Source organism: Uranotaenia lowii, chromosome 1 (genome assembly GCF_029784155.1).
Source record: "Uranotaenia lowii strain MFRU-FL chromosome 1, ASM2978415v1, whole genome shotgun sequence".
Lineage (NCBI taxonomy): Eukaryota > Metazoa > Arthropoda > Insecta > Diptera > Culicidae > Uranotaenia > Uranotaenia lowii.
Genome location: NC_073691.1, coordinates 103,509,710 through 103,535,131, shown reverse-complemented (window position 1 = coordinate 103,535,131; position 25,422 = coordinate 103,509,710). Strand labels below are relative to the sequence as shown.

Genomic DNA, 25,422 nt, shown 5'->3' with positions numbered 1-25,422 from the left:
TGCTCAAATTTGACCAGCTAAAATCTTAGCAATCAATTTAGCAATTTTTTCGAACTAAAATTTTAGCAAACGAGAGAAAATTTAGCCGCCGCAGTTTTTGCTCACTTTTCTAGCAAAAACCGGAGGAAAAGATAGCCCGGATCTGAAATTTCAAAATTTATTGTTTTTTCGCTGGAGAATCAGGGAGAACGTTTGAATATGAAATAGAATTCACAAATTTACTTCACTTTCAATATAATTTTTAAATTTTTTATTAAATTTAATTTCACACTTTTCGTTTAACGGAAATTCCGGTTCCAGCGGGCGAAATTCCAAGCCATCTTCATCGACGAATGTACCAGAGTGTGTGCCGGATGCAGCTCATTGAAATTCCAGCTGTGGTCCCCCTTTATTTCCGGTCTGATGGGGGTTTCGTGTTGCAGTTGTAACCTGAAAGAAAAACAAACAATTTTGGATTTAAAAATCGAAAAATTTGTACAAATTATAATCGGCCCTTACCTGTACGCATCCGGTATCGATTTGGCTAGTATTTTGTTGTTGACTTAGCCACCACTAGAACCACTAGCATCGAACTTTCGGAACCGCGCACAATCATGTCTGTTTGTTTTTTTTTCTTCCAACCCGCGGCGGCTGTTGTCTGTGCACAAAGCGGCTAGAAAACCTTCGTTTTGCTAAAGTCAAGCAAAATAAACTTTGTAATTGCTAAAATCAATTAAATTTAGCTTTTTACTAACTCAACAGTAAAAAAATATTTTTGCTAACGGAAAGTAACAGCGAAATTTTGCTAAGTGGAGCCCCGAAAGTTTTGTGTGTAATCAAAGCTATTTTTACAGGTGGCGGATGATCAACACTCTGGCACAAAGCTGCCAGCCTGGTGTTATAGTATATTGAAAAAAAAAATCGGTTTCTAGAAATAAATATATCCCTCTATTGAAAAAAGGGAGGAAATAACTGTTTTATTGCTTATTATATGCACAGCCAAATCAAAATTTAATTTCGAATTAAAATATAAATCTGATACTTAAAACAGCCGGTTGTGTTGAAAGAAATAGCTGCTCACAAAATTTCAGAGGCCGAAAATGAGCAAAATTTTGCTCAAATTTGACCAGCTAAAAACATAGCAATCAATTTAGCAATTTTTTTTTTTAGTTAAATTTTAGCAAAATAGCAAAATCTGTCCTGACTGAATGTTTACTAATTTTCAAGCAAACAAAAACTTTTGTTTGCTAAAATTTTAGCAAAATTTATTTTTCTAAAGTTTTCTAGAACTTGAGTAAAATCCAAAATCAAATTATTTTTAATGAAGGGTTTTCAAGTATTCAAATATTAAAAACTGAGGTTTGATTTTTTTATCTTATTTTTTATTTTTGTTCGCATCACACTGCGGGTTTCTAAAAGTGTATTCCATCATCGCGTTCTTGGAGCTTTTACTATTAGGTACATCTTCACCAATGAAATCTGAAAAACAGAAATAATTAAGTTAAGTGCATTTTATATTTTGAAGAATAGAAATAAAACTATAATAAGTAGACAGTCTATTTTTTTTTGTTAGCTGATAGTAAAAACACTGACCACCAAATAGGTAAACCAAAAACACCACCCGGCGGAACCACTACTGTTGCTTCCGGGTTCGGTCTGCGCTTCACACTTTTCCCCTCCTTTATCGGTATCGCGTACCGGTATGTGCAGCGTTAGGATGCAGCAATTTTTCCTCTGATTACCGAACAGGTAACCGTTCCGCTGGAGGAAGAATGCCTACTTCTGCAGCATTCCCTCCAACGAGCTGCTGTTAATCCTGGAAAAGTTCGGAAACCTGATTAGTCGATTTGAGGATCGGCATGAATTGAAGGTATCGGAAGCTAAATTTTCTCTGTTTTTTTCGTTTTATCTACCACTATTGTATGTACTACTTACCAAATTCAAACCAAACGACGAAAAACCGAGGAGCGGAACGAAAATCTTTTTACCTGAACGCGGTGCAAAATAAAAACAAAAATAATCTGACAGGTTTCCACCTGTGTCGCCTTTCTAAAATTTTAGCACATAAAGAAAGCGGTTTGGGCACAGGCTAAAAGTTTGAGTCCATGCTACTATATATGCTAAAGTTAGTAGCAAAGTGATTATTTTTACTCAAATCGAGCAAAAGTCATGACAATTTGGGTAAGTGCTAACTCAACAGTAAAAAAATTTTTGCTAACGGAAGTAACAGCTCATTTTTGCTAAGTGGAGCCTCGAATCGAAAGTTTTGTGTGTGCACATAAAACTTTCGGGGCTCCACTTAGCAAAATTTCACTGTTACTTTCCGTTAGCAAAAAATTTTTTTTTTACCGTCGAGTTAGCAAAAAGCTAAATTTACTTGATTTTAGTAATTTTCAAGTTTATCTTGCTTGATTTTAGTAAAACGAAGGTTTTTTAGCCGCTTTGTGTACAGACAGCAGCCGCCGCGTGTTGGGAGGAAAAAGAAAACTGACACGATTGAGCGCGGTTCCGAAAGTTCGATTCTGGTGGTTCTAAAGGTGGCTAGGTCAACTACGATATACTAGCCTAATCGACGCCGGAAGCGTACAGGTATGGTCAATTATAAACTATACAGATTTTCCAACTTTTTAATTTCAAAATTGTTTATTATTTTTCTACCAGGTTACAACTTCAAAAAGAAATCCTCAACAGTCTGGAAATGGAAAGGGCCGAGACTGAAAATTCAAAGAGCTCCATCCGACACACAACTTAGTGCATTCGTTGGTAAGAATGGCATTGCATTCCGCTCGCCGGAAGGTGCGTCCCCAGGATCGAAACTTCTGTTCTACAAAATGTCAAAATTTTTAAGAAAAATGTGAAAAATAAATTAAAAGTGAATGAAAATTGAGTATTGTATTTAATAATCAAACATTCCCTCTAAATCTCCAATGAAAAATCCATAAATTTTGAAATTTCAGGTCCGGGCGATCTTTTTCTCTGGTTTTTGCTAGAAAAATGAGCAAAAATTGCGGCGGCTAAATTTTTCTCTCGTTTGCTAAAATTTTAGTTCGAAAAAATTGCTAAATTGATTGCTAAGATTTTAGCTGGTCAAATTTGAGCAAAATTTTGCTAAAATCCGGCCTCGAAAATTTTGTGTGTGGTTTCCAGCAATCTGGATTGCTGATTTTTCAGCAATTTGAATTGCTGGAAACCAGCATTAACGTTTGCTGTTTTTTCGAGCAATTTAAATTGCTGGAAATTTTGCTGGAAAGTCAGCGGGACAAAAACCAGCAAAAAATTGCTGGTTTCCAGCAAAAAAAATTGCTGTGTACACACAAAATTTCTGAGCCTCCACTTAGCAAAAATAGTCGATTACTTTCGATTAGCATTTGGGCTCGTTTTACTAACACGGTAGCAAAAAGCGAATTTTGCTTGATTTCAGTAAAAACTAAGTTTGTTGGCCGCTTTCTTTTTTTTGGCAGCAGCCGTTTTTGCCGCCGCTAAGAAAAAAGTCAGTGTTGTTTGGAAGTTTGGTACCGGCGGTACCTTTGGTGGCTAGTGAACAACGAAATGATGGCCGAATCGACAACGCAATCATACAGGTTAAAGAAAGTAGTAAACAAAGAAGCGCAATCTGATCCCTTTTGAAATAATGAGCTTGCAACCCTGCTGTAGGGCTACCTTTAAGACTGCTTGGTTTTGCTCGATTGGAATGACACTGACAGAAAATCAAAAATTCCAATCGTGACATTTCGTCTCTTTGTTTACTATAGGCTCGTTAATACAGGTAAGAACATAACATTCGGAAAATAGAAGATTTTCCGGTTGTAATATGTCTATTTTTTCGACCAGGTTGCTGCTGCCAGTGACGGTACTTCATCAACACGAATGTACGGAAAGGTTGTCAAGTCCTGACCGAATGTAACTTCGATGGTTCCTGTAGGCCGTAGATGTAACCATCCGAAAATCGGCGATAAATAACCGTTCCCCGCTGGAAAGTTATCGAAATGTAAGTGATAAAAAAGTGTTAAGTGCAAATTCCGAAAAATAAACAATAAAATAAATGGCACATAATTTTTGTATTTGATTGAAAATATGATACTTTCCATGTGTTTCCAAAAGAAAAATAATAAATCTTGCAGGCTCAAATCCTGCACCATCTTTATCACCGATTTTTGCTAAAATTTCAGTAAAAAATTTTGGCGGCTAACTTTTTCCCACATTTGCTAACATTTTAGTAAAAAAATTTTGCTAAATTGATTGCTAAATTTCTAGCTGGTCAAATTTGAGCAAAATTTTGATTTTCGGCCTCGAAAATTTTGTGTATACACACAAAACTTTCGGGGCTCCACTTAGCAAAATTTCACTGTTACTTTCCGTTAGCAAAAATATGTTTTTACCGTCGAGTTAGCAAAAAGCTAAATTTACTTGATTTTAGTAGTTTTAAAGTTTATCTTGCTTGATTTTAGTAAAACGAAGGTTTTTCAGCCGCTTTGTGTACAGACAGCAGCCGCCGCGTGTTAAGAGGGAAAAAAACAAACTGAACGATTGAGCGCGGTTCCGAAAGTTTGATTCTGGTGGTTCTAAAGGTAGCTAAATCAACTAAGATATACTAGCATAATCGACGCCGGAAACGTACAGGTAGGGTCAATTATAAATTATAAAGATTTTCCAACTTTTAATTTCAGCATTGTTTATTATTTTTCTACCAGGTTACAATTTCAAAAAGAAATCCTCAACAGTCTGGAAATGGAAAGGGCCGAGACTGAAAATTCAACGTGCTCCATCGTGCTCCATCCGACACACAACTTAGTGCATTCGTTGGTAAGAATGGCATTGCATTCCACTCGCCGGAAGGTGCGTCCCCAGGATCGGAACTTCTGTTCTACAAAGTGTCAAAATTTTTAAGAAAAATGTGAAAAATAAATTAAAAGTGAATGAAATTTTAGTATTGTATTTAATAATCAAACATTCCCCCTAAATCTTCAGAGAAAAACCATAAATTTTGAAATTTCAGGTCCGAGCGATCTTTTTCTCCGGTTTTTGCTAGAAAAGTGAGAAAAAATTGCGGCGGCTAAATTTTTCTGTCGTTTCGAAAATTTTAGTTCGAAAAAATTGCTAAATTGATTGCTAAGATTTTAGCTGGTCAAATTTGAGCAAAATTTTGCTAATTTCCGACCTCGAAAGTTTTGTGTGTACACACAAAACTTTCGGGGCTCCACTTAGCAAAATTTCGCTGTTACTTTCCGTTAACAAAAATATTTTTTTACTGATTTTTTTTTTTATTTTAGCAATAAAATAGTGCATTTTGCTTGATTTTAGTAAAATGAAGGTTTTATAGCTGCTTTGTGCACAGTCAGCAGCCGTCGCGCCGGTTGGAGGAAAAATAACTAACTGACACGATTGCGCGCGCTTCCGAAAGTTCGATGCTAGTCGTTCTAGAGTGGTGGCCAGCGATGGAAAAAAATCGCTTCTAGCGATAATTGAATACATACAAACCGCGTCTACGATGCATTGACATCGTTGCCTGTCGACGACACTCACATACTCCTCTCACAATTGCAAACAGACCTCTGTGAGATACGAGTTACGAGTATCTCAAAAGAGCACCATCTAAATACTATCCGTGTTGGTTCAGACTTTACGCTCTCCTGCTTACTATATTTCTCTTGTAGTGTGCGCTGACAACAAGATGTGGGTCTCAAAGTGCACAAGTGGGAATAAAGAGTTTATCGGAAAATGTACATCTGACGAACAGAAGCAATCCTATCATAATCATTTCGTCAAAGATCATGATTTTCTTTCTTATAAGCAGGGATGCATAGAGCGACATTCATCAGTACGAAAACGACTGTCAAAATGATCAGATTTTAACTTGCGACACATCAATAGAAAGCTCTTGCCCTGTACATGATGGGAATTGATGGGAAAAGTGGTTCGGAGCCATCTGGTCCTGGCCACGGCCAATCTGGCCAGTTCTGGAATCCGAAAAATCAAATTGATCAGATTTTCACTTGCGACACATGATTAGAAAGCTTTTGACCTGTACATAATGGGAATTGATAGGAAAAGTGGTACGGGGCCATCTGGTCCTGGCCACGGCCAATCTGGCCAGTTCCGGAATCCGATAAATCAAAACGATCAGATTTTAACTTGCGACACATCAATTGAAAGCTTTTGCCCTGCAAATGATGGGAATTGATAGGAAAAGTTGTTCGGAGCCATCTGGTCCTAGCCACGGCCAATCTGGCCGGTTCCGGAATCCGAAAAATCAAAGAAAAAGTGGTTCGGGGCCATCTGGTCCTGGCCTCGGCCAATCTGGCCGGTTGCGGAATCCGAAAAATCAAAATGATCTGATTTTAACTTGCGACACATCAATTGAAAGCTTTTGCCCTGCAAATGATGGGAATTGATAGGAAAAGTGGTTCGGAGCCATCTGGTCCTGGCTACGGCCAATCTGGCCGGTTCCGGAATCCAAAAAATCAAAATGATCAGATTTTCACTTGCGAGACATCAATAGAAAGCTCTTAACCTGTACATGATGGGAATTGATAGGAAAAGTGGTTCGGGGCCATCTGGTCCTGGCCACGGCCAATCTGGCCAGTTCCGGAATCCAAAAAATGAAAATGATCAGATTTTAACTTGCGACACATGAATAGAAGCTCTAGAGTTTTGCATGGTTATTATATATATGATAATATATGGTAAACCTGAGTGCGAAGTCTGATGAAACTACAGCTTAGCGTTTTTACACTCGTATGCACTTTCGGAAGACTATAAATGTTTCAATGTATTTTATTAACTTCCCACAAATTTAACTAAAATCAATCAAAATTGAGGCAGAATGCCTGCCAGACCACGTGTTTTTCGCTCAAATTTAGAATGCTGTTACCCTTTGAGAAAAGTTTCTGGTTCCCAAATTACAATAAGAATACATAATTATATTGAATTTCGTCCTTCTCCAAGTTTAAAAGGTGCACCAATAATTGATTCGAAAAATTCAAGAAATTGAATTTCGTTGCCTACAAGAAGGCGTTTTACCTAAAAGGATATAAAAAAGTGTATTTTGAAAAGCGAAATTTTCGATAAGTTTTGCAATAGTAAATGTTTTTTTTTCCAAAATATATTTAGTTTATTGAAACACAATGAACATGTAATAAAACATTTGATGTTTCAATTTTAACTTTCCATATAATCATTGTTCCATTTCTATTCATGTTTCGCAAGTGAAAATCTGATCATTTTGATTTTTCGGATTCCGGAACCGGCCAGATTGGCCCCGAACCATTTTTTCTATCAATTGTCATCATGGGTCAAGAGCTTTTAATTGATGTGTCGCAAGTTAAAATCTGATTATTTTGATTTTTCGGATTCCGGAACCGGCCAGATTGGCCGTGGCCAGGACCAGATGGCCCCGAACCACTTTTTCTATCAATTCCCATCATGTACAGGTCAAGAGCTTTCAATTGATGTGTCGCAAGTTAAAATCTGATTATTTTTATTTTTCGGATTCCAGAACTGGCCAGATTGGCCGTGGCCAGGACCAGATGGCCCCGATCCACTTTTCCTATCAATTCCCATCATGTACAGGTCAAGAGCTTTCTATTCGTGTGTCGCATCATGACATTTTTTTAAATTTTTCCATGACAGTCATGGAATCAAAAATTCAAAAATGTCATTCCGACAGTCAGAGGACCAACAGAATCTTCGACTGTCACAACCCGAATAGAATTGTACTGTGAAAAAACCATGAAGTTCACTTTCACTTTACCATGAATTGTATGGTTTACACAATGATTTTTATGGTCTACAATACCGTGAATACCCATTAAACTTCATAGTTTACGACCATACATTTCATCGTTTTGGCGAAAATAACCATGAAAAAGGGGTATTGTTATGCAGCGTGACCATGAAAAAAATGGCGATTTTCCATACATCGGAAAGCCCAATAATATAAAGTTCATGGTTAAAACAGCTTCCAGTTTTTCACAATAAAACCATGAAAATACGTTTATTCCGATCGTTTTAGCGAAGCTGGAAATCAAGGTTAATTGATGGTAAAAAAATATAATTTTTGTCGTACAATTTTATGGTTTATACAGAATAAAATTCACATTCTCAAGGATTGCAATAATTTTTTTTATTTTTTCAACAAAAAATCTTAATTTTAATATTTTATCACTTATTTTTACATTTTGAACACAAGCACCAAGCACTTTACGGCATCACCGCCGGCCGTTTCTATAATGTGGAACTTCCGATAGGGGGCTGGCTATTTCCCGTTGGCCACTAGCCACTATTCTGGTCCTGGCTCTCTGATTCCGGCTAGGTCTTTCCGATATTTTCCCATTTTGAAGGACACAGCTCATTTTCCACGGCTGCCAATAGTTTTCTCGCACCGTCTTCGCCGATCGGGGGGAATTAACCGGGAGCTTTGTTAGAGCCCGCCCTCCGGAGCTGTGCAGCATCTAGAAAAATGAATTAAATAAAAAAAAATACAGTTCTCGAAACCATTATTAGTTTAAAAAGCAACTTACCGCATCCAAAATATTTCGATGCGCACAACCAAACAAATTGACCGCGAAAACTTGTTTGCCAAAATGGCGCGCATTGAAAAATATATACACGATCAATTAAAAGTGTGTAAAATAACCAAAAGTTTACCATTGTTCGTTTCGGTTCGGATTTACATTTTACCATGAAGTACACCGTAACAATAATAATCACAATTAAATTATTGTTATACCGTGTATCTGTCATTTTCGTCAACTATGAAATATTTTGAATTAACTATATACTTCACGGTGACTTTAAAATTTATGGTGTTTTCAAAATAAAATGCGGTTGATAGATATTTAGATACTACGATGAAGTTTACAGTTAAATTGAAAATCATTGTTCGGTTATTTTAAAACCATGGTCCTTGCTATTCGGGAAGTCAAAAATGTTATCGACACTCATTCTCCGTGCAGCATTTCAGCTTGCGATTTGAGTATACATCGAGCAAAGAAAGTTACTCACTTGTCAGAGCTATATGTTGTCTAACAATGTATTCGTTAGCTCCGAGTGACAACCGTACCAACATTTTGTTATGGATTGAGAGGAACCAAGTTTGTTCGCTTGCTACCAGGTTACAACTGAAACAAGAAACCCGCAACAGACCGGAAATGAAGGGAACCACAACTGAAATTTGAACGAGCTGCTAGCCGGCACACTTTGGCGCATTCGTTGATGAAGATGGCTTGGCATTTCGCTCGCCGGAAGATGCGTTCTCAGGATCAAACCTTCCGTTGTACGAAAAGTGTGAAATGAAATTCAAAAAAATGTGTGAAATAAATTGAAAGTAAAGTAAAGGAAAATTTGTGTATTCTATTTCATGAGCAATCATTCTCACTGATTCTTCAGAGAAAAAAAACTATAAATTTTGAAATTTCAGATCCGGGCAATCTTTTCCTCCGGTTTTTGCTAAAAATTTTAGTAAAAATTGCGGCGAAATTGGCAGTTAAAACTTACAGTGACAAATAGTGTTTTCAATTATGTTAAAATTCAGAAAAAATAAAAATGAAAGTGTAAAATTTGTGTGTTTAATTTGAAATCTGATACCTTCCTTGTGTTTCCAGAGAAAAATTAAAAATTTTGTAGGTTGAAATTCTGCTCGGTCTTTTCCGCCGGTTTTGCTAGAATTTTAGTAAAACATTCCGGCGGCTAACTTTTTCTCTCGTTTGCTAAAAATTTAGTAAAAAATAATTGCTAAATTGGTTGCTAAATTTCTAGCTGGTCAAATTTGAGCAAAATTTTGCTAAAATCCGGCCTCGAAAATTTCGTGTGTAACTTTTTTTCTCGTTTGCTAAAAATATAGTTAAAAAATATTGCTAAATTGATTGCTAAGTTTCTAGCTGGTCAAATTTGAGCAAAATTTTGCTAAATTCCGGCCTCGAAAGTTTTGTGTGTAGAGAGCAGTGGTTCAATTCTCTAAGCGTAAGTAGCTCTCGTAATCAAAACTATGTAAATAAAATTGCAATCAATGAGATAGACCATGATAGACCGGCAACCTAGCAATCTGTCATCTGGTTGTCAGCGCAATCTGTCAACCGGATTTTTTTTTTCGGCGCGTAGAAGTTTTTTGGCATTCTCTTAGAGGCTGCTTAGCATTCTCTACAGCCACTTGAACGAACTTGATAGTAGCTTTAAGAACTTAAATTTTGGGCTGATTAGCATTCTCTTCAGACAGAAACGAGAGCTGATTAAGCTTCTATGGAACCTTTTTAAGGGAATTCTGGTTGCATGGGCGGTTCTTTAGACGCTGCCAGCCCAACACTGAAAGCTGCATTGGACTTCCTCCGGCTGCCTGATGTGCTGCTACTAGCAGATTCTGCCCGTTTGCATTCCGATGCGAAATGCACTGCGCCTTGACACTTGAAACATTTTAGCTTCGAACGATCCTTCTTCGTTGACTTCTTCTGATTACTAGCAAACGCTTTATTCGATCCAGACGATTTGTGACTGCCAACTACTGTCACATCTTGCAATATTTTGGCCTTCACGGAATCCGCTGTGATTTCTTTTCCAGATGCTTCTAATCCCATTATCATGGGCTCATAGGTATCAGGTAAACCCATAAGCAGAATACTTGCCAGCCTAACGTCGTCTACCTTGAAACCAACCTCCGTTAGCTTGTGATTGGTTGACATTAGTTGGTTGACATAATCCTCTACCGAGCTGCATTCCACCAAACGAACGCTGGTCAACTTCCGCAGCAAACCTATCCTTCGGTTCATTCCGCTGTCCTGGAAGGCTCTCTTCAGGTTCGCCCAGGCTTCCTCTGCTGTTTTGGCATCATGAACCAAACTATAATTAATTGGTTCAATGCCTAAGCATATGGTGGCAAGGGCACTAAGGAATAATTCGGGATCTACATCGGCGTTTTCCGGTACTTCAACGGCATTCCAGGTCCCTTCCCGGATCACGTTCACGTGCTGTAGTTTTCTCGACCTCGGAGTTTTTCCGCTACCGGCACGGACATGCTGCTAACGTGCATCCTGGTGCTTCCGACAGTCGCTTCTCCCCCGTTGCATGTTATGTGGTTTCCTCGGCTCGTACTCATGGTTCTTGACGATCAAATTTAGTTTTTTTCAACTGTGAAAATTTGTCTCTACTTGTTACTTTCCCTGAATACCGTTGCTATGGGGGCTATGGGCCTGTGGTAGCGTACTACTACTAATATAATATTGTTTCAGTCATACCTATGTATACATTGATAGTCCTTGGTCAGAAAAATATAGAACTGGAGATTAACCCACATGTGTGTTTTAGTTGTGCCTTTAGTTATCACAAATTGGCGACGAGCCGGGATTTTTCGTTCCTGGTGAACGATTCATATAGTTGCGGAAAGTAGGAATTGTAAGAAGAACCTCGCAAGTGAGCGGAAAAAGCATCGGTAAGTTGGAAATTGGTCATCGAAAAAAACTAGAAAAACACGTGATATTTTTCTTTCATCAATAGCAAAAGCTATATAAAAACATCGCAAAGTACGCAAAAGTAAACATCGCAAGAAGTTGGTTGCGTTTTGGTGCGGACTAGCACAGACTGCGATAAATGTAAACAAACCAGATACTGCGCCAGGCTATGCAGTGGTTTGATACCGCGTCAGGTTAGCGGATAGTAAATAAAGTGAGAAAAACAAGACTGCACCAGGATTTGCAGTAGTAAGAACCGCGGCAGGTTAGCGGTCAAGTTTATAAAGGATAACCACACCAGGATCGTGGCCTTTTAAACGGTGTCAGCTGGGATATCAAGGATAACCGCACCAGGATCGCGGCCTTGGTAAAGTAAAATCTCAGTTGATAGTCAAGGATAACCGCACCAGGATCGCGGCCTTGAAAGAAAGTCTGGTAGATTAAGGATAACCGCACCAGGATCGCGGCCTTAATCAGGAAATCCTAACGGGTTGAAGGAATTCGGAAACGATTGAGAAATCTCGGAATTTTTTTGCTAAGAATGGACAGCAAACTGTTGGCTGGATTGCCACCGTTTACGTGTGCTGATATACCGATAAATGACCGTCGGAATAAATGGCTTACTTGGAAGCGAGGTTTTCAAATTTGTCTTCGGGCTTCGAAGATAAATGAACCATCCGAAGCAAAGGATATGCTTCTTGCTCACGGTGGTTTTGAGCTTCAAGAAATATTTTTCAACATTCCGGGAGCAGATGTCGAAGAAGACAAGGAAAAAGATGTCGATCCGTATCTGGTGGCTATCCAGAAATTGGATGATTATTTTGCCCCTCAACGACACGAGGCACATGAACGGTTTGAGTACTGGAGTATTTCGCAGGAAACTGATGAACCCTTGGGGAAGTTTCTTATGCGCATTCAAGCTTATGCATCAAAGTGCAATTTCGGCAAAGATGCAGCTGAAAGTTCGGAAATTGCAGTAATTGATAAAATTTTGCGAGTGGTACCCGCGCCGTTGAGGGAACGCTTGTTACAAGAGAAAAGTCTATCAATGGAAGAGGTCACTAAGCACATAAATGCGTACGAATCCACTAGAGCAGCCAGCAGTCAGATTGTAAGTCAAGGAATTTCAAAGCCAGCTAACTTCCAAGAAGCAGTGAACGTTCAAATGATTAAGGTGTTATGCGAGAACTGTGGTAGGGAACATCAGGACCCTCGATATTGTCCAGCGTTTGGTAAAACGTGTTCCTTATGTAATAAGTTGGGACATTTTCATAGACGTTGCCCGGAACGATTTAATCAGAGCTTCAAACGAGTTGGAAGGCCATTTGCACAATCTAATCGCGGAGCACCTAAGAGGTCTTTCGGTCCAACTTCGTCGGAAAACCGAAATCGAGGAATTTATCAACAACCATATAAGCGTGGGCTTTACTCACGACCGAAACCCTTTCAATCTCAGCGGCTTCATGCAATCGATGATGAAGATGACTGTCAAGTGGAATTGGTCGAAATGGTAACATCGAATAGTGATCTCGATGAACTGGTTTGGGTACAAGTTGGCGGCACTTTGATCGAAATGCAAATAGATTCTGGAGTACAATCGAACATCATCGACGATAAGACATGGGACATCATGAATAGACATGGAGTTAAATTGATCGGGCAATTACGGCCACCCGATCGGAAATTCAGAGCGTATGCGCAAAAAGATTGTCTTGTTGTGAACGGTATGTTTGACGCGGAAGTGATCATTCGTGACGGCGAGAATGAATTGAAATCTGTCGCTAGATTTTACATTGTACATGATGGGCCCCAACCGCTACTGGGAAAGGAAACAGCGAAATTACTTGGTGTGTTACATGTAGGTTTGCCTAGTCAAAATGCACCGGTACATCATGTTGAATGCTGTAAATCATTCCCTTCGATACGAGGTTTCAAAATTCACATACCTGTTGATAAATCAGTCCAACCGGTTGCTCAAAGGTTGAGACGACTTCCATTTGCGATTCTAACTCGGGTTGAAGACAAATTAAACGATCTTCTCTCCAAAGATATTATTGAGAGAGTTTCCGAACCTAGTTCATGGGTGTCCCCCTTGGTAGTGGTGATAAAGGACTGTGGCGATATCCGTCTTTGCATAGACATGAGACAACTCAACAAAGCAATTTTGCGCGAGACACACCCTCTTCCTACCATCGAAGATATCCGTTGGAAGTTGAATGGGGCGGTATTCTTTTCCCGGCTGGATGTAAAGGACGCTTTTCATCAACTGGCGCTGGACGATGAAAGCAAACCATTGACTACGTTTATCACGCACAAAGGTAAGCTTAATATATTAAATTTATAAATAAATAAATGATGGTGCGAATGATTATATAAATAAATTTGTTGGAAAACAGGTCTTTTTAGATACAAGCGTTTAAATTTTGGAATCTCTTGCGCTCCTGAGATGTTCCAGAAAATACTGGAACAAATTCTATCAGATTGTAACAATACGGTTAACTTTATTGATGATGTTATTGTTACCGGGAAATCTGCGGATGAACATGATTCTTCATTACATTTTGTACTGGAAAAGTTTCGGAAATATGACGTTCTTTTGAACCACACGAAGTGCGCTTTTAAGCTTCCTCAGATAGAATTTCTTGGACACATTTTCGATCGAAATGGAATGTCACCATCTCTATCCAAGGTGGAAGCAATAAAAAGTTTTCGGGCACCATCAACTTGTGAAGAAACTCGTAGTTTCTTAGGACTGATCAACTATGTTGGAGCTTTTATCCCAGATCTAGCCACGACCTCATCCCCACTACGTGAACTAACGAGAAATAAGGCAGTATTTAAATGGGAAATTGAACATCAACGAGCATTTGATAAATTGATTGGTTGCATTAGTAAAGTAGAACAGCTTGCTCATTTTGACCCGAAACTTCAAACAAGAATCGTAGCAGACGCTTCGCCAGTAGGTTTGGGGGCGGTATTGCTGCAATTTTTCGAGGGTCAACCAAGGGTTATATCGTATGCTAGCAAGAGTCTCACGGATACTGAATGCAGATATGCGCAGACAGAAAAAGAAGCGCTGGCTCTTGTATGGGCGGTAGAGAGATTTCAGATCTATGTACTTGGGATTCATTTTGAATTAGAAACAGATCATCGGCCATTGGAAACGATCTTTTCGGCAACTTCACCCCCATGCCTACGGATTGAGCGATGGGTTCTTCGGCTGCAGGCATTCAGTTACACAGTTGTTTATAGAAAGGGGAAAGCGAACATAGCCGATCCACTTTCTCGGCTCTCACAACCTTCAAATGTTGAGATGTTTGACCCAGATTCGACCGTTTATATCAACAGTGTGTTTGAATTAGCTGCTATCGACATCGGTGAACTCGAAACTGCGTCTGAGCATGATCCCGAGTTGATGGAACTCCGAGATTGTCTAGATCGAGGAATATGGAACTACTCATCGGAGGTTTTGAAGCCATATTATGCTTTTCGTAATGAGCTAGGGAAAGAAGGAAATCTTGTGGTTCGAGGATCTAAGCTTATCATACCAGTTTGTCTCCGACGGAGAATGTTGCAACTAAAGTCTGCTTCATTTAATATTGGAACAAATTCTTTTGCTCATTGTGGCGCTCCTAGTGGACGGATTTGGAAACTTTTTTCACCCACGTGTCGGGAAATTCATTACCTTTCACCATGTATTTATGGCATAACACCAAACGATAGCATTTTGTAAACAACCGCCATGGAAGCCGAACGGAGAGATCAAATTGTGCACAGTTTTCTTGAAAATCCTTTGTTGTCGGCATCGAAGCTAGCTAAACAGCTTAAAATGCCCAGAAATACCGTATGGCGTGTTATCAAGCAGTACAAGGAAACATTGACGACGGCTCGGAAGCCGCATTCGAAGCGTCGGAGTGGAACTGCGACCGGAAACTGCGTGGGAAAGTCATCAAGGCCGTCAAGAGGAATCCCAATCTTATAGACCGCGATTTGGCCAATAAGTTCCAGGCCGCTCACAGTACGGTGCGACGAATTCGTCTCCGGGAAGGAATAAGGTCATTCCGAGCCAGCAAACAGCCAAATCGGACGCTGAAGCAGAACAATGTGGCCAGAATCCGTGCTCGAAAGCTGTACGACCAAGTGCTGACCAAGTTCGACGGACGTATTCTGATGGACGATGAGACCTACGTGAAGGCGGACTTTGGGCAAATCCCAGGTCAAAAATTTTATTTGGCGACGGCTCGGGGGATGTACCTGCAAAATTTAAGTTCGTGTTTGCGGATAAATTCGCCCGCAAGTACATGATTTGGCAGGGGATATGCAGTTGTGGACAGAAAACCAAAGTCTTTCTCACTGACAAGACAATGTCATCAGAAGTCTACAAAAAAGAGTGCCTACAGAAACGGATTCTGCCGTTTATTCGTGCCCACGACCGTCCAGTAATGTTTTGGCCGGACCTCGCAAGCTGCCATTACAGCAAAACGGTTATGGAATGGTACGCAACGAACGGGGTCAGCGTAATACCGAAGGACCTCAACCCCCCAAAATGCCCCCAGTTCCGGCCGATAGAGAAATACTGGGCAATCACGAAGCGGAGGCTTAAGGCAAAGGGAAAACTTGTTAGGAACATGACTCAAATGAAGAACTGGTGGAATCAAATCGCCAAAACGGTGGACGAAAAGGGTGTGCGCCGCCTAATGTGCCGTATTACGGGAAAAGAACGAGAATTTCTTCGAAACAGCAATGAATTTTTTTTTAAATATTTTTTTATGAAAGAGTAAAGAAAATGCTACATTTGTATGAAAAACAAATTATGAATTCGTTAATAAATGACTGAACTACACGCAATTGTTTGTGTTCCAATATTAAATGAAGCAGACTTTAGGCCATGAAGGACATCCCGGTCGTACAAAGATGCAGCAGCGTTTAAGATACACTTGTTGGTGGCCAGGCATGGATGATGCCATAGGAAAAATTGTAGATTCATGTGAAGGTTGTCGTTTAGTCAGTCGTCCTGATCGTCCAGAGCCTATGCAACGGCGCAGTTTGCCTACTGCTCCGTGGGTGGATTTGGCTATAGATTTTTTTGGGCCCTTTACCTTCTGGCGATTATCTACTAGTTGTGATTGACTACTTCAGTAGATACAAGGAGGTCGAAATATTGCGGAAAATAACAGCTGGTGAGACGGTAGAGAGACTGGAACGGATTTTTGTTAGGTTGGGCTATCCTCACACTATTACGTTGGATAACGGGCGCCAATTTATAAGTACGGAATTTGAAAAGTATTGTACGAATCGAGGAATCTTTTTGAACAGAACAACGCCGTACTGGCCTCAGGAAAATGGCCTCGTCGAACGTCAAAATCGCTCGCTTCTCAAGAGGTTGAAAATTAGTCAGGCGTTAAATAGAGATTGGAAGACAGATCTATCGATTTACTTGAACATGTATTATTCTACGCCTCATAGTACTACCGGAAAAACTCCAAGCGAACTTTTGTACGGTCGAAACATTAGAACGAAACTTCCATGTCTTGATGACATAGGATCTACTCCACAATATACCGATTATAGAGATAAAGACCAGCAAATGAAATTGAAAGGAAAAGAAAACGAAGATAGTCGACGTCATGCAGTACCTTCTCAGATTAAAATTGGAGATCAAGTATTGATGAAAAATATGCTTTCGGGCAATAAATTAAGTTCAACTTTTAATCCAGAGAGGATGATTGTAACCGGTAAACAAGGTTCAAGATTAACTGTTCAGAATGCCAAGACTGGTAAGATGTATGATCGGAACACCTGTCATGTTAAGAAAACTTTCCCAGCTGATTTTCCGACTGAAAATCAATTGAATCCAAATAACGGTATACCATTTCTTCTAGTCAACTATTATTCATCTTAATCAATTTAGTCTTTCTATTTTAGATCTAGCAGAGGCAACACAACCGGTTCCCGATATCGCTGACGATGTAGCTCATCAAGATAGCGCTGAGTTGTCAGATGGTCATCGTTCTGGACATCTCAGTGGAAACCAAACCGAGGTTGCTTATGAATCTTTGAACTCGAGACCTCGTCGTGTTATTAAGGCTCCTGCCAGATTCGCAGGTTATGACATGAGTGATTAATTTGTATTTGTATTGGAAGGGAGATGTGGTAGCGTACTACTACTAATATAATATTGTTTCAGTCATACCTATGTATACATTGATAGTCCTTGGTCAGAAAAATATAGAACTGGAGATTAACCCACATGTGTGTTTTAGTTGTGCCTTTAGTTATCACAGGGCCCATAACCTTTTAGAGCATAATAAAAGGCGACTGCTCAGTGGGAACTCTTAGCAACTAGTAACATTTTATTTGTACTACAAATCTTGGCTTACTTAAATATCTAACAGATGATTTATCAATTAAATATTTAACTGTTAATAAACTCGAAATTTGCGTGTTAAATAATTTATTAGGACCATTAGATGTGTCTTCTTGCAATATTTTCCATTTTTAAGCTTACAATATGCTTGGAAATAGTTTCCAGTAATTTCAATTTCCACCAAAATTTAGATATTTCCGAGGTTAATTCGCATTTTATGCAGAACCACAAACCAAATCGTATTTTTTGAAGAAGCTCATAAATCTGGGAAGTCTAGTTTATGCATTCGAGGATAGTGGCGTACTAGTTACTGGTATCAAAAATATTTTTTATGGAGAAACTGATGAATTCAATACAATGCTCGCTATTTTTCATAACAACTACGTCATCATTCTGGAAATCTGCCAACCAATATGGCGGATGAGGTAATCTGTTATTTCGAAGAACTTTGGTGTAAGTTATCCTATTTGTGATCGTTGAAAATACTTTTAACAAAATGGAACAATACATCTCAAGAACCTTGCGTTCAGAACATTGTTGAAACTTATAGGTTTTAATTTAAAGCGATCGTTGTGGGCTGCTTACCTTTATCATCTCTAAATGGCTACACCTAAATTCTCTTCCTGGCCATCTGAAAATATAAAATAAATGATTTTCGTAACTATGTTGATTATTAATTGATAAGAAAATCATAACATACTATTTAAGGTAAATAAAGCAGTTGCTAGAAAGGTAGTTTTTTTGGTTTGGTATTAATACAGATATCGAAAATTACTTTAAAAACTGTGTTTTGTTGTAATTGAACACACACAGCAAAAATTATTTCCTATAAAATTGTGCAAAGGTCCTGTAACAAAAAGGAGCAGGACATTTACCGTAGCTTTACAGGTCGAAAAACAAATTACGTGACATTTAATTTTATGTGTACAACTTTTTTACAGGACATTTGCTGTAATAATAAATAAATCTTCGTTAACTTTTAAGGAAAACAATTTAAAATTACAAGTTTTGTTAATTACAGATTGATTTATTTTAAAGGTTGCAGTTTCAGTGACAAGTAATAGTCAAAACAAAATTTCTTTGAATGTGTTGTGCCTAAAAACACAGTATTTTCACCTTGTATACCCACTCGAGTAGCCGCGTTCACGCGGATTTATTCCATTTAGGAGAAATGGTATTTTTGTTGACTGTGGATACCATAGCTTTTCAAAATGGATTGAGTTGGAATACATAACATTTGGGACAGATTGCAAAAAGTATTGAAAAAGTTTATAAATGTTTTCGCTCGTTTTGGTTGGCCCGATGTTCTTGTAATACATTGTAATTTATACAAAAGCAAGGTATTTTGGTTCTTATAAGTCCTCCGTATCACCCCGAAAGTAATGGGCAGACAGAAAGGACTGTACGAACTGCGAAAGAAGTTTGAATAAAGCTTACCCGAGCAGACATTGATGCCCAAACTGATAACAAACTGAAACCAAGATAAGCAAAGTCAACAGCAAAGTGAAAGCATATTTTGGTAGTAGCTTTTGAACGACAGCATAACTAGGCATAACTAAGGTATCAAAAATTTACATTTGAGAGCCATCTGAGAGCATAATTTGATATCAACAGCAAAATCAAAGTAAATCTTGGTGTAGAATTTAAGTGATATGTTTTCAGATTTTTATCGCCGTCATAACTATGTTATAATATTTAAATGACATTTCGGCGAGATGAACTCTAGTAGAATGAAATTGAAAGATAGGAAATGATAGGTGGATAGTTAAAGCTAGGGCGCTTTTGGAGAAGAAACATTGAAAGGTGGTTTTGAAAATGTAAGTCTAGGGCATGTGGGAGAAAGCTCAAACTAATCGGTTGAATCTTTGCTCGGCAACGGTTAATTCTTTATGGGAGGCGAAGCAATCGCAGCTCCCATACAGAATCAACCCGATGGATTAGATGTGTACCTACACACCTAATCGAGCAAAAATTCAACCGACCAGCGACTTACTGAACAATCTCGAAGGCGCATACAGATCTAGCGATGTGTGCTGTTTTTCGGGTCTCGCTAGGTAGTTTTGCTACTCTTTTGTTTCACATATTGAACTACCCGACGCACCTTACTTTTTGCAAAGTACCGCGAAGAACAGTGTTGTAAACCCATTTCCCCCCCTTTTTTGCCAATGAAATCTATGTTTTCAGATTTTTATCGCCGTCATAACTATGTTATAATATTTGAATGGCATTTCGGCGAGATGAACTCTAGTAGAATGAAATTGAAAGATAGGAAATGATAGGTGGATAGTTAAAGCTAGGGCGCTTTTGGAGAAGAAACATTGAAAGGTGGTTTTGAAAATGAAGATTCAACCGATTAGTTTGAGCTTTCTCCCACATGCCCTAGACTTACATTTTCAAAACCACCTTTCAATGTTTCTTCTCTAAAAGCGCCCTAGCTTTAACTATCCACCTATCATTTCCTATCTTTCAATTTCATTCTACTAGAGTTCATCTCGCCGAAATGCCATTAAAATATTATAACATAGTTATGACGGCGATAAAAATCTGAAAACATAGATTTCATTGGCAAAAAAGGGGGGGAAATGGGTTTACAACACTGTTCTTCGCGGTACTTTGCAAAAAGTAAGGTGCGTCGGGTAGTTCAATATGTGAAACAAAAGAGTAGCAAAACTACCTAGCGAGACCCGAAAAACAGCACACATCGCTAGATCTGTATGCGCCTTCGAGATTGTTCAGTAAGTCGCTGGTCGGTTGAATTTTTGCTCGATTAGGTGTGTAGGTACACATCTAATCCATCGGGTTGATTCTGTATGGGAGCTGCGATTGCTTCGCCTCCCATAAAGAATTAACCGTTGCCGAGCAAAGATTCAACCGATTAGTTTGAGCTTTCTCCCACATGCCCTAGACTTACATTTTCAAAACCACCTTTCAATGTTTCTTCTCCAAAAGCGCCCTAGCTTTAACTATCCACCTATCATTTCCTATCTTTCAATTTCATTCTACTAGAGTTCATCTCGCCGAAATGCCATTAAAATATTATAACAATTTAAGTGATAGCAAATCTAGGCATCATTAAAGTATTTATAATTTTTACCAGATGCGAACCAGTGATCAAAATTACATGGATTTGTTTATCTAACAAGGCAAATAAAATTTATCAACTTCTTCGCAATCAGACCATTTAAAAACAAAACACTAATCCCATCACTTAACGATTCGAAATAGAAGCACCAGTTCATCTTACTTCCACTGTCAGAATGTCTTTTTCTCCGCAACAGTTGACAGTTTATTCCGATTCACTAGTTCAGTTTTTTGGTCCGAAAGGTTCTGGATATATTACGTTCTTTTATCAATTTATGTTACAAATTCATGTAAGTGATTTTCAATAAACATGAACTCAATGACTGGCAAACACAGACTAGAATTTAGTGGTACTAGCTTAAACTCGGCTTATACCGCAGACACCAGATACCCAGACTGACCACTGAAGGCTGATTTTGGCGCTTGTTCCGCAGCGCTATCTACGGGTTATCGTGAAACTAACGGCAACATACACAAAAGGAAAAATCTCGATATATCACACACACATTTGCATTGTGCTATTTGTTTTTTTTACATCTAGCGAAGAACACGGTCGTTTTTGATTACCTACTTTTGATAGAAAAAAAATAACACGATATATTTCGAAAACCACTAAAGAACCTTTTTTGAATTGGATCGCATTAACCAAATGTGGTTAGAATTCAACCATAAAGCTTATAAAAAATACATCGACTTCGACAGAAATGAAAATTGACTGAAAACTTGAGATATTCTGCTCCACTTCCTTATAGCGTTGTGGTTGAAAAATAACCATTTTATGACATCTTTGGCTTCATTTGTAAAGATCACTTTCAACTGCAAGACTTCGTTAACCCCAAATCCTCTGTCAAGGGTAAGTTCAAGTTTCCCGAGTAGAAAAATATTGTGACAAACCCAATTATTTGTAAATAGTTATAAAACGATCTAGGACTTGTTGAGAAAACGACATATGACATCGTATAAACTTTCCACTGATTGTATACTGCAAAACTACAGTATATTGAATGTGGTTTTAAATTATATAACTGTTTAGAACTGTTAAATCAGTTGAATGGACGAGATTCTTACAAAATTTTGTTGAACAATCTGTTTCAGTTAGAGTTTCTCAAAACCCTTCACCTAGCCGAATTGCCGCATTTTTAGAGGTTTACAAAAACTGAATAAAACAAAAGTAGACGTGATATTTACAAAATTTGTAAAGCAATGTTTTGTTAACAAAATTTGTGAAGCAATGTTTTGTTAACAGAAGAAGCTTAACGAAAATCGCAACAACGATATAAACCATTAAGTCACCATCTACAACAAAAAACCGGTGTCAGATTTTTATTTACTTTTTCCTCCAATAAATCCTGAAACTTCCTTTTCTATGAAAAATTTAGTCACATTCGAAAAATGTCTTCTTTTCAAAATATCTAACTAAACTTGGATATCAAACTAGCCCTTTTACTGCCCACTGGAAGAGGCAGTTGTGGAAAAAATATTTTTGGCTTCGAGATTATGCATTTTCCATCAAAATTAGTACAATTTCTAGCCAAGTGCGTTGGTTGACATAATGATGATTCTTGATAAACAATCTCAATTATCCGAGTCTGTTTATTCTTAGCTATTCTTAGCTTAAGCTTATTAGCTTTTCCTGTTCTGTTGTTAAGTTATTTTTTTCATTATTTTTTTTTTTGTTAAATTTCGAACCATTTTTTGAATATCGCACGTGTAATTGATTTTATCCATGGGTAAAATAAAACAAACGTGAACTCGTCACATCAAAATCAAAACATTAAATGAATTCACTCACACAGACATTCCATAAAACGACAAGAAAATAAAAATGACTTACGTTTGCATCAAGATAGTACTGTTCTTTTACCATTCAAAATTCGTTTTGGTGTTTTTTTTTTTTTTCTTATTTTCTAAAAGGCACACTCGGTCATAAACCATAAAAGCGCCGCGTATCACTTAAATCTACAACAAAAAAAGACATTTCAAACTTTTGGCAACAAGTTAACCAAGAGCGGCCGGGTTTCGATAAGCTTAGCGAGGATTGCACACCAAACGGGTTTCAATTGCAGCAGCATTTCTGTCCATTGTTCGTCTAAACTGAATACTAGGGTAACTAGAATTATGAGGTCCGTAATCATCTTTTCGTGGTTATTGAGCGGCGACATCGACGGCTTCGGTTTGGGCGTAGGCTTTGGAACTGGTACACTGGTAGGTAATGTGCTGCTTGACGTTTGTGCTTGAGCAAAGTTTTTCTGGCTGGCTGTAGATTCGACGATCGTCGGCCAACTCTTGCTCTCCCTAGTCCGCTTCGTAGCAATACTTACAGGAAGAGAAGATGATTTTGGTCGCTTTCGATGTGTGTTCGGCTGTGGGGCGTCATTCCTATTAGGTGTTTCTTCGTCGTCATTGGCATCGCTCAGGACAGCAAATCGGTTGGGTCCCTGGAGATCTGGCAAAGATGAGCGAATAATTTCTGCGTAGCTGATGTTCGATCGTCGGATGAGATTTGCTTTCGATGCTTGTGCCCGTTTTTTATATTCCGGACATTCTCGAATAGATGAGTGCGTACCTTTACAATGTAGGCAAGCATCTATTTGGGAAGGGCAGCTGGAAGCCTCGTGTGGTAAACCGCATTTTTGACACTTAGCTTTGTTACCACAAAAGCGAATTGTGTGTCCATATTTTTGGCATTTTTTGCAAACCATGGGCTTAGGAGTGTACATGCGCACAGGGATAAGCACTTTTCCTACCTCTAGGAAGTCTGGCAAGATAGTACCAGCAAAGGTAACTCGCGTTGAGAACGACGGCACGTAAACTTTTCGCCCATCGTTGTACCGTGACTCGACTAGCTGGTGGCATTCGAGAACATCTACATGGGCAATTCTTGGATCTTTAAAAACTCCCTTGCCTTGAAGCACCACTGTTTCGAGATCAAGGTCAGCCTGCTTTATAACGCCAGAGATTTCCACATTCAAACTGGGTATATAAACACGATATAAATTGTTCAATTTTTCGTTGTGCACCACACTATTAGCATCATTTCGATTTCCAAAAAGTAACCGAAGTTTGCTAAAATTAACTTGTTTTGTTTCAAGAAGCGTATCGTAGGTTTCATGAAGCTCCCTGGCTACAAGAAGCACGTTTATAGGCTTATCAATTTGGCGGACAAACACTGCGAATGGCCCCTTAGCTGAGCTTGGGTAGCTTCGGATTCGGTTTACAATTTCTTCGGGTACTTCCTCTTGTCGGTCTTCTTCCGGATGTTGATTTCCTTCATCCGTTTGCATTCGTGGATCACTTGACGCCGAGGATTGGCTTTCGCCAGCCATGGCGCAACGGGTGCTTGAAAATCAAAGCTAAAAATCGGTTTTATTTTTCCCGCGGTTCAAGAGCAACGATGAACACGACCGTCCTCATGAAGAGACACGAGCGAACTCTCGTTTTGGTGGTGTGGAAAAGCATAGAAATCGATATGTAAGTTTAGTTACAGCGAAATTATTTCTTATTTACTGGGCATCGGTTAAGGAACATTAAAATGACCCTTATTTAAAATTATAGTTTTTTGAAGAATGGATTCATTTAGCAAACTAATTACTTTGAAACATGGTTTTAACAAAACTTTGAATCGAAGAATTTGGTTGAATGTCAAAGGTGAAAAAATTTCGGAAGCAAAGAGAAATGGATTTGAAACCTACATTTTGAAATATTCCAAATTCAGTGCAGTTTTTCAACAATTTTTTTTTTCGAATAAAAGATATTTAAGTTGACATTCTCACGCGCACTTGCTCTCGTGTACGGATTAAGATGGGGAGAAAAGTCTAAGAACATGGTCGCTTTTATTTCCAGTCCAGTCCAGAATTATGCCAAAAACAGATGTTTTTTGACATTTCTCACGCACATTTGAGCAGGGAAAAATACCCGGTCGACAAACACGGTCGTTTCTGAGGTTATTTTTCCAAAAATTTATAAGTTTTAGTGAAACTACCATCATTATATCACGAACACTTCCAGCAGCAAATAGGATTTAATATCTTATCAATACATTCATCACATTTAAATATTATTCAATATATGTCAATAACTTATTTCACTCCTCAAACCTATCTAGGCACGAGCCAAGAAACAGTTAAGATAAATTAGAATTCAAGTTTTTCAAGGATTTATATATAGCTTGTCTTTTTGGTCGCAGTCAACCTTTCAGATTAAGACAAACAATTCCGAACTCAATGAATTAGACATTATAATTTTCATACTGTTATTCAGCCGGATAAATTAATTTTGAAATCAAAACTGAATCTCAAAATTAATTGGCTCTGAGCTAAGGACCACTATAACGTTGCGATTGATTTTTTTTTCATCTCAATCGATCAACAGTCATTACAACAGTATAACATTCATCTCTTATTATGATACAGTAAATTAAAGTAAACAATTAACTGAAGACAAAAACGATAATGAAAATATTTGAGATAGAATTTTAAATACTAATAGGTGATTCAATCAAGACGGTTTTCATTTGGCTTGTTAATTATCAATTGTAATTTTTTTTCTTGATGTAGC

At 38.4% G+C, this 25,422-nt stretch overlaps 2 protein-coding genes and 1 long non-coding RNA gene across 5 annotated transcripts in view; 1 reads left to right on the top strand and 2 right to left on the bottom strand.

Annotated features, from left to right (window-relative positions):
- Positions 1-25,422, bottom strand: part of LOC129751859 (probable methylthioribulose-1-phosphate dehydratase) — a 119,985-nt gene that overhangs the window by 36,319 nt on the left and 58,244 nt on the right. For all 3 annotated transcript variants that reach the window (XM_055747616.1, XM_055747622.1, XM_055747607.1), the window contains one exon: positions 18,370-18,415. In XM_055747616.1, coding sequence (XP_055603591.1) covers positions 18,370-18,415 — 46 coding nt within the window. The remainder of the gene's footprint in view (positions 1-18,369; positions 18,416-25,422) is intronic.
- On the bottom strand, positions 1,354-2,161 carry LOC129751884 (uncharacterized). The gene is made up of 3 exons (XR_008738817.1): positions 1,915-2,161; positions 1,573-1,795; positions 1,354-1,458 (listed from the first exon to the last, which is right to left on the bottom strand). It is a non-coding gene; the product is annotated as an uncharacterized LOC129751884 (long non-coding RNA).
- Positions 16,513-17,633, top strand: LOC129751875 (uncharacterized). The gene is made up of 2 exons (XM_055747634.1): positions 16,513-17,281; positions 17,343-17,633. The coding sequence occupies exons 1-2, from the start codon at positions 16,861-16,863 to the stop codon at positions 17,540-17,542; spliced, it is 621 nt and encodes a 206-aa protein (XP_055603609.1). The 5' UTR covers positions 16,513-16,860; the 3' UTR covers positions 17,543-17,633.